This window comes from Symsagittifera roscoffensis, chromosome 3 (genome assembly GCF_963678635.1).
Source record: "Symsagittifera roscoffensis chromosome 3, txSymRosc1.1, whole genome shotgun sequence".
NCBI lineage: Eukaryota > Metazoa > Xenacoelomorpha > Acoela > Convolutidae > Symsagittifera > Symsagittifera roscoffensis.
The window spans coordinates 26,338,041-26,353,761 of NC_087064.1; the positions used below are offsets into that span (position 1 = coordinate 26,338,041).

At 38.9% G+C, this 15,721-nt stretch overlaps 1 protein-coding gene across 8 annotated transcripts in view; it reads right to left on the reverse strand.

Moving 5' to 3' along the window:
* Positions 1-2,881: 2,881 nt before the first annotated feature.
* The window catches only part of LOC134842901 (uncharacterized), a 70,111-nt gene continuing 57,271 nt past the window's right edge, over positions 2,882-15,721 (reverse strand). For 7 of the 8 annotated variants that reach the window (XM_063859417.1, XM_063859422.1, XM_063859420.1 and 4 more), the window contains 15 exons: positions 14,768-15,005; positions 14,186-14,395; positions 13,236-13,329; positions 12,274-12,474; positions 11,763-11,933; positions 11,222-11,314; positions 10,790-10,952; positions 9,991-10,174; positions 8,415-8,704; positions 5,553-8,138; positions 5,164-5,348; positions 4,587-4,729; positions 4,108-4,149; positions 3,240-3,747; positions 2,882-3,070 (listed from right to left, as the gene is read on the reverse strand). In XM_063859417.1, coding sequence (XP_063715487.1) covers positions 2,982-3,070; positions 3,240-3,747; positions 4,108-4,149; positions 4,587-4,729; positions 5,164-5,348; positions 5,553-8,138; positions 8,415-8,704; positions 9,991-10,174; positions 10,790-10,952; positions 11,222-11,314; positions 11,763-11,933; positions 12,274-12,474; positions 13,236-13,329; positions 14,186-14,395; positions 14,768-15,005 — 5,197 coding nt within the window. In that variant the 3' untranslated portion in view covers positions 2,882-2,981. The remainder of the gene's footprint in view (positions 3,071-3,239; positions 3,748-4,107; positions 4,150-4,586; positions 4,730-5,163; positions 5,349-5,552; positions 8,139-8,414; positions 8,705-9,990; positions 10,175-10,789; positions 10,953-11,221; positions 11,315-11,762; positions 11,934-12,273; positions 12,475-13,235; positions 13,330-14,185; positions 14,396-14,767; positions 15,006-15,721) is intronic. The other variant, XM_063859418.1, reaches the window with a different exon arrangement.

Genomic DNA, 15,721 nt, shown 5'->3' on the forward strand with positions numbered 1-15,721 from the left:
GCTCGCATGAAATTAAAAAACTTGGTTTATTTCAGTTATACATGCTAAAAAGAGACTTCCTAAATTAAAGGCTCTTATCGACAAATAGATGTTTCACTAAACCATGACAAATAGTTATTTCTGACTGTCATTTTAAGTTGTAATCAAATGATAGCAAACGCAAACATCAAAAACAAAACATGATTGAGTTTTTTTTCGATACACAATTTCAATTAAACACAGCCAATTCTTATAGCGTCCGGCCACGAACATTACTTGAATCAAAAAGACAAAATTACCGAAAACTGGAAATGCTCACCATACACATAAATGTCCTCCCAAAATAAAGAAAGACTGATTCAAATGGCTGCGCGCACTTTTAAAAAGGTAGATGTAAATAAACCACGCATTTCCCCGGCGCAAATTTCAAGATCCCTGAAATTTTGCGAATTTTTATACCGTATGACAGTAAATCAAATGATCACGAGCGAATCATTTTTGCGCGATGACCAGAAAATGCTGACAGTTTTATAAAAACTCATCTTTTGAGTTAGCCGATGAAATTTTTAAAAAATTATTCATAAAATCAGGAAGATTCAATTTATTTTAGTGTATCTGGTATTGCAATGGCTATCATATACGCTTTCTCTCCCCCCCCCCCCAAAAAAGGTTTTTGCAGGTTTTAATTGTCTTAGCACTCAACTGCCATCCTGACAAATTTGTTTGACTTTTTGAGCAAGCCGTTTTCAGTCGTTCAAAAAACAAAACCCCGGAGCAAATTTATTGGGTTTTTTTTTCATTCTCAGAGATTAGATTTATATTACATATCTCAGAAATAGATGTAAAAATTCTAAAAATAGGGTCTGAAAGTGATCGATTTTGCGCTGGCCTTAAAATGCTGCATTCCCTGGTAATTGGAAATCAAGAAAAGATCTGCGAGGCCTGAGATTTGATCGATCCCGACAGTCAAATACATGCGACTTTAGAACCCGAAAAAAATCAAAAAAAGACAAATTGTGTCTGTACTTTGGCTCTACCTATATAAAAATCTTGGTGCCAAAGCATGAAGTTTTTTCCCACCCTCCTTTTGGAACCAGCAAAATGCGGCCGTGGGTTAGATTGCTGAACGAAATATGCTGTCGAAGATTGATTTTTCAGCGGAACCCACTCAAATATGTGAAAAGTAGTGAGCGGCCTGCAAAAAAACGCTTCCGTACAAAAACCGAGTGACCAAAAACCGAGATGCATCGAGTAGCCATAAGTTAACAAACAGAAAAAATATGTGTATCAAATGTGAGAGTGCAAAACTTTATGTGTCTTAACCAAAACAAAACGGATGTAAATTGTTACAGAGCGTTATCTTGTTTGTATTAAGACAGTGTAAAATTTGTCTCAATTTTGAATAATCAATCGTACAATCAAAATTTAGTTTTAAGCCCTATATAAATTTTTGTCAGCTTTTTTGAAAAAACGTTCCACTGCAGACTCCCAGAACATGTAATTAAACCTAAAAACTTGACTCGTGCACTAGCAATTAAAATCCAGGTCAATCGTCCTGGTTTTTGGTGAGCTAGTTTAGGACTAGGGGCTGCCAAATCCTTTAGCGTTGCTTTATCTGCCAATTTTTTCAAACAAGCTGAAGAAAGCGATCAGGTTACAGGTTTAAGTTCGAGAATATGATTCAAAACTTGAAGGATTTTTAGCTTTTTGTCATTGATTTAACTTTTTTCTTTACTGTTCCGGCTGAAAATATTCAGAAAATCAGGCAATTTTAGTGAAGGACCATCTAAACTTTTGCAGGCCTGTTGAAGTTTATTGAACGATTTTTTCTTTGTGGCTCAAATCGTTTAAGCAATCCAAATTACTGACACGGCCATTTCTCTTCAAAAATTGCGCAAATTCCCCTCTGAAATTAGATTATTTTTCCTTTTGAAGTAAGATGGTTTTAAATTATAGAAATGGTTTTAAACTGTAGTGATGTTTAATTGCTAAAGCATCAAAAAAAGTAGAGATTGTATGAGGCTAAAATGTTTTTGTGGTATGGGGTTAAGAGTTACAAAGGGGGAAACCGAGCCAATAATTTGTTTTCAAAATTTGATGAAAAATGATTGGCAGACTGTTGATAGTTCTCTGCGATATTTGGATGCTGTCGTGCCATTTAAGTTAAATACGATGTCTCGATGAAAAATGAGATAAAATCAAGTCTCGCAACAATTCACTGCATTTTATCTCCAATTATAATAAAAAAAAATCATTTATTGTCTCAAAACTATTATTTGAAGAGCAAGAAATTTTTCACTTTCTTATGCAAATGTTTTCAATATTTATCAAACTCGAATGTATGCGTAACAGTCCCTATACTTTTCTGGTCAGTAAAATAATTGCCTGATTTTCTGATGACAGCATCATAAAATTTGTTTTATGACTTCAATTTTTGACGACCAAAGCTAAAATTGTTATTAAAGAGTCATCTATATCATCTATATACTAATTTTGAAGGGGAGAGCGCAAAAAAAACAAATTGGTCAAAAAACCAAAAAAAAAGGTTGACATATTTTTCGTATTAAAATTTTCATATTAAATATGTATGATGCCCATCTCTAGTTATTGGAGCTTTTTAAAACTTTTTCCTGAAAAAAAGAAAAAAAAACAAAAAAAACAAGACCTATATAAGAGTCTTCACTACGTTCATTAATCTTATACATTTGAATTTAAGGTGCACATGCAAACCAATCCGATACAAAACAGTCCGGTTTAAGGTCGCCGGTGGGCGTGCTGTGCACGCGTCGCCGCTTTGCGGCGATAACCAGCTCTAAATTTTGTATTAAGTCCTACCCTCTGTTGGCATTTTCATACTTTTCCGGACTGTTTTGTATAGGATTGTTTTGTACAGACACGGGACTTTAAATAGAAAAATTGAATTCAATTATTGTGCTCAACTAAAAGTTGCGAAGAGAAGTAAAATATATTGAGTTTTGTTTATTGAAGCAAAGTTTTTATCATTATACAGCCGATCCCAGTCGTCTCGTATTCTTCGGAACTGGCCAATCAAACTGCAACAAATCAACGTCGGCTAGCCTCGGGTTATCATCTGAAAGAAAAAACTGTATTAAGTCTATCGTTTTGAAAGTATTGAAATTTGATGTTTTCTTAGTAATACAATCTCATCGTAAATTTTTGAATCAATTTATTGATTTTGCCTCAATTTTTTTCTATTTTCAAAAAAAATTCATGTTCAACAAAAGTTTCTTGTGACTCACGTTTGAATTGCTCTCTTTCAAAATAAATTTTGTCGTCGTTGTCACAATTTTGTCCAGCTTTTCTTTCGAAACTGTTACAGTCAGAGGCAAGATCATGTTGAGTCGCGTTGTTGTCGCACCCTTGTCCAGCCTTGTCCTTTGTGTCCGACGTGAACTGATTTCGACCTTGACAATTGTGGACACATGCATGGATATCCGGGGGTGGCAATTGAGGCGACGGACATGAAGGACGGCAACGCACACGTGAGTCCCCGTGTGCGACGTTGTGTTCCGGTTGCACGCTTGTTCTGCTGCTGACACCGGTTGCTGATGTCTCTTTGATGATCCCAGATGTCGTAGTTCCAGATGTTTTGTCCAGACTTTGGTGCAGGTTTGGGTCTGGAAGGGCTACCGGTGGTGTGTCCGAGGTGCTTTCGGGGGTTCCTCGGCCGGCGATCGATTCCCGCTGACTGTTGTGCGTGTAAGCTGTACTGATGTCGAATTCTGTGGCAGTTACATCCTGGCTCATCTAAAAAATATTTCATCGTTTATACTTTCCCACCAAAATATTCCCCCTCGAGTTATGAACATTTGTCAAAGTTCGAAATGAAACTGCATCGAAGTATTCGTTGGTCAGTAGATGAAAATTAATAATTAGAGTCAGGGTAGTACAAAGAGAGTTTTTCAGTTGAGGAAAATTCAGCGATGAATGTTAATCAGGAGTTACGTGATTTTTTAAATAGTTGAAAGCAGGTCACAGACAGAAATATATTTTGCTCCATGATGTGAATTAAGATAATATCAGATGAGCATTAAGATTCTGAAGCTGATAGATTGTTCAGTCAGAGTAAGTGTCACGTGACACGTGATATTTTACGAGTAGAAATACCTGGTTTGGACCCAACTTTTCAAGAATCAAGTCCACCTCCTCCTAATTATAAACATCAGTTTGGACATCAGATTTATCCTACAAAATTTTCAATAGCATGAGAATGAAGTATTTCTTCAGTGTTGTTTTTGAGCGACCCGTATCAACTTCTAAGAGTTTTATTTTATTGGAAAATTTTAGAAAAAGATTTTTTCAACTTCAAATTATAATGTTGCAACCTAAATCATCAACTTTATCATAGAAAAACGCTAAATAACCCGACCTTATTTTAGAAATTAAAGTGTTTATCGCAGAACTCAAAAAACATTCAAGATAAAGACTTGAATACAAGTGCTAATAATCGCCTTTGAAAGTGATAAGAATTGGAATATTAATGAGGAAAAATCGAGAGCCCATTTACAGCCGTATCTGATGGAAGGGCGGGGGAGGGGAGGGGAGGGGAGGGCGATTGAAAAAGGTTGGGTGTTGTATATATTAACCTCTGGGATGAAAGCAGGGGCTGGTCTGGTTGGTTCTTGCTCGCAGGGACTATCCACCCAGTACTCTTTGAGGTTATTGCATTTGGCACAGGTCTGGATCGTCGTTCCGGAGATTGCCGCGTTGTGGATCTCAACCGAAGGACCTGTTTACAAGGAGACACACCCATTTAATAAACGCCTGGTTAGTACTACTGCTCTTGCACTATTATTACTACTCATAACTACCGTCACTATCACTAACAAATAATCATAAAGGGAAGAGTTTTTGTTATTAGGAGGGAGTGGGTTTTTCATTAACAGCATCCCAATTTATTTCAACGCCTGTTGCAAATTACGCCCATAAGTATTAAGGGGCGCTGTTGCAAAGTGCAATAAAAGCACAGCGAAAAAGGCCAAAAGTTAGCGCCCAGTTTTTAGTTTAAAGGTCACTTTCAGGAGATTTCCACACCTACATAGGGAAAGTTTTCTGTAATGTTTTAATACTCCATGCTGAAAGGCGTTCAAGGGATCTTTTGATAGGATAGGTCATAACTTGGATAATTCAAATATTATTCATCTGTTAGTGTAAAATAACTACCATAGAGCAGCTTCTTCTTGATATTTCTACATCTCTCCGGATTTGAGCAGGGTTCTCTCTGCGTGTGTCTGCCCCTGGAGCCTGACCCCGAACTCGAAACTGGTCGGCGATTCACTTGACCATTTTGTGAACAATCGGAGGACGAGTTCGGCATTATTGCAGCTTCATTGCAGCATCGAGGAGTTCTGAAACCACATTTTTTCAATATTTTTAGTTTCATTTTTTTTGCAGAAATAATTTTAATATTTTTCGCAACAGCATAAATACAAATGCCTCATCACTGATTTAAGGCTTGATTTATGAATATTTTATTAAAAGCTGACAAAAATTCTGTAGCATCTCTTTTGAAACTTTTGTCAAAAACGCTAATAGATAATTGATACACTTACACTGTAGGTATTGAATTGCACATAGCCTCAGCTGAGTTTCCGTGACATTGTCGTTGGTGTCTCCGTTGTCCATTCGAGTTCAACTCAATTCCACTGTCTGAGTCCGTAGTGACTGTGATTCCGCTACCCGGGGACACGACAGGGGGCTGAAGTCTCTGCACTGGTGGAACCCGCGCTACCACGGCCGTCGGTTTAATCTGAGGTGTCTGGTTGATTATCGAAATTCTCCGCTCTGAAGGAGCGCTGTCGGATAAAATATTACCGCGTTTGCAACTAGATGATTGGCTAGCAGAACTGGCTTCGGCTTTGCTTTTACGACTTCGGAGGCTGAACATGCTGGCGAAAATTGATTTCCGGCCGCTGGATTTTCGGTCGGCTGACTTTGACCTTTTAGGTCGACCTTTCAGATCTTTAGAACATGTAAAGGGCGAGCAAGGCACAGAGTTCAAGTCACTAGTTTTGGAGGTCTCGATACTGTTAATATTGCTCAGCTGAGAGCTGATTGGATAAAGCATTCGTTCTTCGTTTGGCGTGGTCTCGTATGAGGCCGAACTTTGAGGTGTTAAATTTTGACTATGACAGGAACATGATGCAACATATTGGCACCTGGATCGGTGCTGATGGCCGCATGGACCAGTGGGAGGACAGTGACTCTCGATGACATCCGGGTGACATCGCGGGGATCCCGTAGCTCCTCCACCACTCATGCTTTCCAGACCACTATCAGCAGTGTACGAACTAAGTCTGTACAAAGGATGTGTAGCAATGTGACATTTACTTGCCCGAGCATCGGCAAATTTCTGGATCAAAACCTGCTTGTCAGGATAGGCTATTGATTGATTAGCCTGAGAAGAGTTATTCACTCGATCTAGAGTTTCGTATTGGTGGGTATTTCCAGCGAGTTGAGGCACAGTCAAACTGTCTCTTTGGATATCGGCTACTATTCTGTTGAAGTCGGGATAAGTTTTAGTCGCAGTTATCTCCCCAAACGACGATTGATGCGACGATGGTATACTGTTGTGGCATCCTTGCATTGGTTGGTATCCATTTTGAGACGGTATGCTACTGCTGTCGGATTTCTGAGAGCAGAACATTTCTTCCGAATCCGAGAAAGCGTATCTTGGCATGTGAGTTTGGAACCCTGAAAAATCGCATTCGTTACTGCTCTCATAAGAGCTTTGTGAGCTAATGCTGACTTTCGGCATTGAAACTTTTCGGCCTCGCGGTGGACTATTTTCAGGCGTTCGGTTTTGCAGATTTTCTAAAACTGGAATCTTAATTTTACTTTTTCGACTAGGCGATGGCTGGCTTGACCGGCTCGAGTTTTTTTGATCACGACTGAAACGTTTACTCTTCATTTTTGGCGTCTGGTCTGGGGTTCGACTTCTTCGGAGCCTTGAAAGAAGTGAAGTCTTCCTTGAAGGCGTAGATTTCGGAGTGTTAATAGTCACGTGGTTAACGTTAGGCATTACAGACTGAGGCGTGGATCCCACACTGCTGCACGCACTCAATTGCGAAACAATTTGTGGCGTTCTAGGAGTAGAGTGATCTCTAAAGCAGCTTCTGCCAGTTGAGCACTGAACGCACATTTTGCTAGCTTGAGGACCTAGAGCAACTAGCATAGCTGTGCTTTGCATACGTTTACCATCTGACATTCCACAATGTACTCTAACTGGATAGGAGTCCTTGCAGGAATCTTTGGGACTTGTTCGTATTTGCCAGACATCATCAACTGCTGGAGGCTCCTTGAAAAAACTGGCAGTTGACAAAGACTTTTTCGAAGCTGGCTTTGATTCCTTGACAAAAACTGGTTTCAAATTTTTGACAGCGTTTTGGGCTAAGCTGTTTGCACTGAGGGCAAATCTTGTTTGTTTATTTCCAGCACTGGTTTGACTCTGGACAGCCGGGTCAGTTTCTTCTGAGATGAAACTAAGATTGGATCCCGTTTTCGGCTTTACGACCGCGTCTTTAATTGACCGCGGTGCGTTATACAAAACTTCGGTATCGGAAACAACACCTCTAATAGGGCTTGTGGAGTGATTTTGGTTGTTCATTACTCCTAGCATACCGGGCAGATTTTCGAAAGAGCTGTCACTGGCCGTACTATAATGTTTGCACTTGGCGGAATTGCAAGACGTCTGATTGTTATTGTATTGGGCTTGGAACATCAATGAGTTCTCATAGGCCACGTTGCATGCACTGCATATGGACCCGCTACTTTCACATTTGGGCTGATTATTCATTGTTGGGGTTACAGTTGAAGGGTTTTCGGGAATCGAAGCACATTTTGAGTCCTCGCCAACGCTATTTGACCTGCGAGCTCCGACGTTCAGTGGTCTTGAAATGACAAAAACGCCCTCCTGGTCAGACTCAGCTGGAGTTGAGCATTGCTTGGGTGAATATCTGTTTTTGGACGCCATTTTGAAGGATGGATTCCGCGTCGAAACTTCCGAGTCACTATGGGTTCGACTGGCAACTCCGCTTTTGTTCAAGTCGTTTTCCTCCGAGAATTCTTTTATTGGCTTGAACATATTAGATGGTCGATTAATTCGCTCGAGCGCAGAAGGATTAGTTGAGGTCACGACTCTAAAAATTAAAAGAGGTTTGAATTTTTTAATTTTCCGATTAACAATTCGAGTTTCAAATCTCGACACTGATTTTATATATATAAATTTTCCTCTGAGATAACTTAAGCTTTAATGAGTTGAAATGTCAATACACAACGTTTTATAGCCTTCAGATTAAATTTTTGACGCCATGTAGAGAAAGTTTGAAATTATTTATTGCATTTTGAACTGTTTATGATGCAAGAGGTTGTTTTGATTTCCTGTCAATATAATCCTAGTATATGAGAAAAAACACCTCGAAAATTGAGGCGGTCGCTCATTGTCAGTCAGTTCGTTGTCACTCAACATCCTTCCATCGGGTCCCCTGTAAATCACAGTGTCGCACGACTGCTCACTTGACGAACTGTAGTCCGAACTCATGTAGCTCTGCTCGTTTACAGTCTGCATAGTACCCTGGATGGACTGCTTGAGCGACCCTGGGTTGCCTGTCGTAGTGCGTCGGCGAGGTCGGCCGAGTTCGTCGCAACTGGAGTTCTCCGAGTACTCGGAGGATGAGGACGCGGCACCGGAACTGTGGTGACGTAGCTGAAAATACTTCCGATGTGAAAGTTTCCGATGATAGGGTTTAGTTAAACATCATAATAAACTAAATTATATTTAGGGCCATGAGATCAACTTGCATCTAATTTTGGCTAAATTAAAGGCAACCGAGCTTTTGTACGCACAAAGAAAAACATAAGCGCGGTTAAAAACTTTCATCATCAAGATCATCAGTATTTGAACTCTCATTTTTAGTTAGCGCCCTTTCAGTAAAACTTGAAGACAAAAAAACAAGTGGATCAAGTTCAAAAGCACAAAATGTGAACTTTTCCGAAATTCTTCAAGTTGCCATTATTTGTTTTCCGCCGCCTGAAATTCCACTATAAATCGAAATCCGGCTACGTTTCAAAATTCCTTTGATGAGCTTCCACTCGTTAGAACTCAATCAAATATTCATAGATTCCAGAAATAATTCATTATTTTTGCATGGTGTGGACGATGGCGTCAATTTGTATCGCGCCATTGAGATTTCGATTCAATTTTGGTGCTATTTGGAAGATGGACAAAAGAGCAAAGCGACGTTTTGTTGATGCATCTGGAGCTAATATTGACAGACGTTCTGACGCTCCTCCCCTCTACTATTTTTTATCCACGTTTCACAATAAAAAATGTCAGTAGTGAAGTAAAAATGTAAGCTGAAAATGATTTGTGGAGGCCAATAAAAAGATGGAAAGGAAACACTGGAAAGTATTGTAAATAGCGTACATAGAATTGACAATTTCTGTCGGTTTTAGTTGTGAAATTGAAAAAAAATCTCTTAGAGTTATAATGGAAATTTTGGAACTTGTTGTTTGTCAATTTTTCATTAATTTCATATTAATAGGTCTCCGTGACGCAGCTGCATTATGCGCCACATTTTTGAGAATCTTATGGACAGTTTGTCGATACTTGAAGATGCCATACTTTCGAGCTGTCAAATTATTTTGACATCAGGTCCAAAACTTAAGTTCCACAAGTTGGTAAGAAATCAAATTGAAAAACTGAAGGAGAATTATCGGCTCTGCAATTATGACTAGGAGAGGGTCTTTCGAGGGAGTCGAGCTTTTGGAAAATGTTTGCTCATTCATTATAGATCTAAGTTGTTAAAAGTGGTTTTTCATGCTCTGTTGAAAAATTTGGATGGACCTATTTCAACCAAATTTCTGCACCGCAGTAAATTTTTTAAAAAACCAACCTTGAAATTTTGTTTTTGGACATTTTTTGGATTTTTGCAGCGAGATTTTTAGCGCGAGTTTCACTGAGATTTTGGGAAATTGGTTTTTAGGACTCACCCCTGATGCTCCGAATGATGCCTTGGCTTTTCTCTTCTTGGTGCGATGTAGTTTGTGTGCCAGTTGGACTGTGGCTAAAGTGTCCTCGTAGCCCTGAGGCTGACATGACACGTGTGCTATCATCACAGTACAGCAACTGCCCCCACCCATAATGTCACGCAACAGCTGAGTCAACTTGCTGTCCCTACAATACAATAAACACGTCTCGTATCGTATATTACTAAATTACAAGTGTTAGAAAAATCACAAAATTTGCTACAAAAATACACTCTTTATAATAATAATAATTGTAGTTCCTGCGAATCGCAGAGGAGCTATCAGTTGGCCTTAACAGTCCTGTCGAGGATAGTCCATTTGTATTATCTCCCCACATTCCAGACGTGTTATTTTGCTGAGCGAAGCTGTTTTTTGCGACTCAAGGTCGTTTTTTTTGCGTCTAGAACTTTTCACGTGGTACCACTATTGCAGCCAAATTTGGTCAGGTTGTGGTAGACCTGAAGCTGGAGGTCAAGTGAGAGCTTGTCCTGACACACTATCATTGCCATGGCATGGGATCCAATACACGATCTCACGATTTCAAAGTGAACGCCTTACCACTGTGCTAAGTGCCTCCAAACTCTTTGAAAAATAAACTTACTTTTTCATTGTTCGAGTAAGATCCGAGTTTTTTTTTCATTAAACTTTGACGACAATTTAAAAAAAAATTGCAGCTTTTTTCTGACTTTTGCGAATTTAAAAATCGTTTTCTAAACTTTTTCGAGGCTTAAGAAAGCAGTTGGCTCATGTTTATAATCAATACCTGTGGGGCACATGTCTGGATCCGTTCATAAGTGCCAACAGTACATTGCTCAGTGCGTTGTAGGACAGAAATGAGCCAGGGGTTGTTGGACTTCCAGGCAGTGAAGTTAGTCTCTCACAGTTGCCCAGGTCTATCAAGTGCAGACGACTGCGTCCACCACAAACTGAAACACACTCATTGTTCTGTTTAAATGAGTTTTAATTCATATCAAAAGCTTGTCCATCAAAAAGCTCTAACAATTTTTAAATTCAAGTGCGCTGCAATTTTTCTAATTCATTTTTTTGTCAGAAAAATTTGACCAATATGTTTGCAGAGTTTTAGAAGCAAAATCATTGAAATTTCCTTTTACAAAAAATTGTGTGGGTTGAAGTTAGAATTTGAGCGACGATTGGACTCATGATGAATTAAAGAGTGACTTAATTTTATATTTACCTCCGGTCTTTTTTGTTTTGTCCACTCTGTATTGATATATATGCAGGGTGAATATCATGTGCGAAGGTTGATACTCGTTATCTGAGGTGAATTCTGAAAAGAAAACAAAAAATTTATTTCAAAATTAGAAAACGGCACAACCAATTAGTTCTTATCAATTTTCGATAAAAACTGACATTGTGTTTCTTCAAGGTGGCTTATATTTTTCACACACTGACCATTGTATGCTAAATTGCGTGGATAGGCTAAATTAAAAGACATTCCGTTATCAGTTATTCAGCTGATTTTGTCAACATTGTCAATTAGAAATTTTGATGGAATGTGGAATGGAAATCAGGTACCCTCGATTCTAATTCAAGTAGTTCAAATTAATGGCCCTCTTCTTTAAATAATTTTCGGAGAACACAATTATTTATACTTTTCAAAAATTAAACTATCTTTTGAACAGATATGACGTCGCAGCCCACAAATCAAAGCTATAGTCAATAGGTCAGTTGTACGAATCTGAATCCAGTCTATAAACAAAACAAAATAAGCATACCTTTGGATATATTGCATGTTCTGGCGGCTAAAGCCGCGTCCAAGTAAAAGGCTGCTTTATCAGCAGATGCTGCTCTGAGTTCCGAGTGGTTCTGAAGACTGAAGTTCCCCGAGGCATCTCTCGGCTGCAGCAGCATGCCCGGCGACTCATGAGCAGAGCTGAAGAAACTTCCTAAAAAGAAAAATAGTTAGCATAATTCACAGCAGTTGTCCGTTTTTTGTTGCTCTAGTAGTAGTTTTTGGGCAATATGAGAAGCAATAATTTTCGAGTTCTCAAAAAACTGAAAAAAAAGAGATGATTCCCTGATACTAATTTTTGTTTTTAGTCTTTATCGGAAAAATTTTGTCTCAATTCTTACTTTACCCGCACATTTTTCCAAGCGACCAACATTAAAACTTTCACATACGTCTTAGAAGTTTCTAAAAAAGGTTCTATGTTACATCAAAGCATTTAATGTTACATGAAAGTATAAAAGGGAAGAAAAGTGACAATGATTATGATCGAAACTAACCGCCGGTGTCTTGGTCTGCAAGAAGGTCCTTCACGTGTTCGTCTTTCCCGTAGATCTCCACAGAGGAGACTCGGACTGAGAACTTGGCGCCGGACTTCTGCTTCTGGTCATTTATCAGCCGAAACAGCCACGAAATGGCACAGGGAACCACCCCAATCGTCTGCAGTGAAGTGTCCTCCCCAACCATTGTGAAAGTTTTTCCTGCAAACAGAACAGACAAAAATTATGGAACATTGAGCCCACTAAAACTTGAGAAAAGATATTGTACTTGTGTAATAAAGTTTATTTCAAGTTTGAAAACAGTTTCAAGATCACTAAAAAGGAAAAAAGTAGAGTTTTCAATTTCTGGGATTGAGATCGATTTATTGCCTGCTGCTTTTACTAGGCGGGCCTTAGGGTGGAGTTTTGAGAAAGTTAATCCCGGGCCTAATCATCGTTTTTTACTCGGGCGGTCATAAGCTAGTGATGCAGATCTTAATCGATTTTCAAATTAAACCAACGTCGAGCCCAGTTAATGGTCTGTAACTCGAGGAAGGCGTGCCGACCCCGCCTCAAAAACCTGTTGACTTTAAGCGTGCAGTAATCTGTGCTATTAAAGGGGTTTAGCGGGCTAGTTGAACGAACTTAGCGCGAAAGTGATACATCAATTTTGAGATATTTTCAGATACAAGGGGCTGTTTAGGGGACGGGCTAATAGAATTAGATGCCACGTGTGTTCACGTGTTTCCAATACCCCAGGGTAAATTAAAAGATGCAACTAGACCTGTCCCCACCCAGCCCGTGAAAATTCACCCCTCCCATTTTTCAATTCTTTAATGACTGTACCGTCCCAGTATAAAGTCCCAATTTAACTCTGTAAATATAACCTACATACATCCTGTATCGAGACTCATTCAGTATTCCGAGGATGTGTTTATTAAGCAATAAATTGGGTAAGAAGGTCGTAAATTATGTAAATTTACCCAAATTTGCGTTGCCAAATCCAAACACACACCCATCATTTCCGTTGATTACTGACTGGAGCACTTCCGGAAGGGTGCTGGCGCAAATTTCAGCCTGAAATCGAAAACAGGTCAACATGGGATTATAAAGGAGTGTTATTCCACATAATTGGCTAAGGAGGGGTACTTGTCAGCTAATATTACTCGGTCGAAACTCAATGACCTCATTTTGAACAATTAACGTCCAATAAAATGGAAATGTGTAATAATAAAAAAATTGCTGTGTTCAGGTCTCACATCTGGCTGTTTTCTAAAAAAAAATATTTTGGAAAGCTGAAAAAAATTAATATATCAAGTCGCTTGGGCAGGGCAAAGGTTTTGCCACGTTTTCTTTCAGTTTTTGAAGTTTATAGATAATTTATTGACTTTGCTGTGTTGGTTTGATATGCTTGCTCTATGAAAATTTTTTAGAAATCAGATTTTTTTCCAGATTAATTGCTCAGAAGAAAAACCCCTGAAGCCATTCAAATCAGGGGCGGATCTAGGATTTTCTCGAGGGGGGGGGGGCGGATTTTCAAAAAATTTTCCAAAATTTTGACGACTCTTTTTTTTTTCGAGCTCTACCAAAGTACTGTTTTGAAAAAACAGTCAAAAAAGCCGTTTTTGGGCACTTTTTGAAAAATGTTGACAAAAAAATCGCGTTTTTTTGGCGCGCGCTCCCTCTCAAAGTTAGTATATATTGGCGCCAGAGGCACCTTTAGAAAAATTTTAGGGTCGGTCGGCCAAAAATGGATTTCTGAAAAAGTATCAAAGGGGGGACCCTTTGGGTCGGCAGGGGGTCGAATCCCTGACGCCCCCCCTAAATCCGCCCCTGATTCAAATATTTGTTCAGTCCTTTCAAATTTTTTTTTTGATTTTCTACGAAAAGCTCCGTACTTTAAGAAGTTTTTCATTTTTTTTTCAAACTTTACCTGTGCAGCATCTTCGGCGAACACGTGATCAAAAGCGAACATTTTGGGAGGTGCGGCGACTGTGTTAGCGACTGAGGTCTCCGTAGTTTGGCTGTTGGGTCTAGGGTCCTTGAGGAGTATCTGTTTGCGTCTGTCGTCCACCGAGACAAAGCTGTTCGCAGATGCGATTCCCTCCTTGTTCTCGGGGCTCAAACGGAGAGCCACTTTCAACTGTAAATTAGAAGTTTTACTAAGCGCAGTATTCGAAATTATCATGCCATAAAGGTTAAAAATGTTTTAAAATAAGAAAAAGGAACTCCGTGACGGCTACTTCGATGAACAAACTTTTTCTTAGATCACTCTTAAAATGTGTGAAATTCTCTGAATGGGCATCATTCATCTGCTTCTGATTTGAAAAAAAGAGATATTATAAAACTCGAAATATAAACAAGACAGACAATATAATAGTTAAAAGATTTTATGCAATGATTTCATTGACAAATGTAAACTTTTCAAGACTTACAAAATGCTTACAAATCAAAAGAGAAGTGCAGAACAGATGCAAAAAGATTTTATGAGTCAGAAAATAGTTCAAATACTTACTTTCCCTGCAGTTGATGTTCGTCGGTCTACATTTCTGAATAAACCCGGAGGCGCCGAAGGGGGTGTTTTTGTCAAGGTCAGTCCGAAGTTGGTTTCGAAGGGGTGATCGCTGTCCTGTTTCGTCTGATTAGGAGACATGATTGTGTGACCAGAATTGGTAAGGAAGTTACTGGATGGGTTAGCAGTGGTCGAAATGGGGTTGCGGGTTTTGGCTTGCTTGGCTACTTTTTGGGTTGCTCTATAAAAACAAACTTCAGCTTTCAACTTCAAAACTACACGACAACTTACTAAAAAGATGACACAATAAAAGTAATAAATCCATAATGAATAAGCTAATTTGAAATCGACTTTTAAGTAATTTCGTTAAAAACAAAAAAATATATAGCAATTTTGCATTTTTGGATTTCGACGATTGTGTTTAGAAACTCCTGCAATAAGCTGGCAAATTCAAGAATGATTTTTGTTTTCTTGTCAAGTGACTGGAAAAAGTCGACTTTTGAAATAAACATTCCTTGTATGTTTTCGGTCGAGTGCTTCTGCCAATCAATAAACAAGTACTGGAAATATTTTGAAGGTTGTCAGTTCAGGTTATAACACAAACACCGACTAGTTGTCCAAATTAGCCCAGCATGACAGGCTTACGTGAAGCTGGAAATGATAGATTGTTTTTACAAAAATTAGCTGTCTCTCTTATTCCTCAAGCAAGTTTAACTGTTCAAAAGAACTGTCATTTATTGGATTCATCTTAAGGCATATTTTCAAACTCCAGTCCAAAACTAGATGAACTATTCGAAAAACTACTTCTTGAAAACTATTTGAATTTGTATTCTAGAAAATTTCGAATAATTCGCGCGTGAACAAGGACGAGAAGTCTTGTAAAAACAGATTGGAGATTCTTGCAATAACTTTTTTCAGAGCGAGTCAATTTACGTCATTTTTGCACTAGAACCGCCC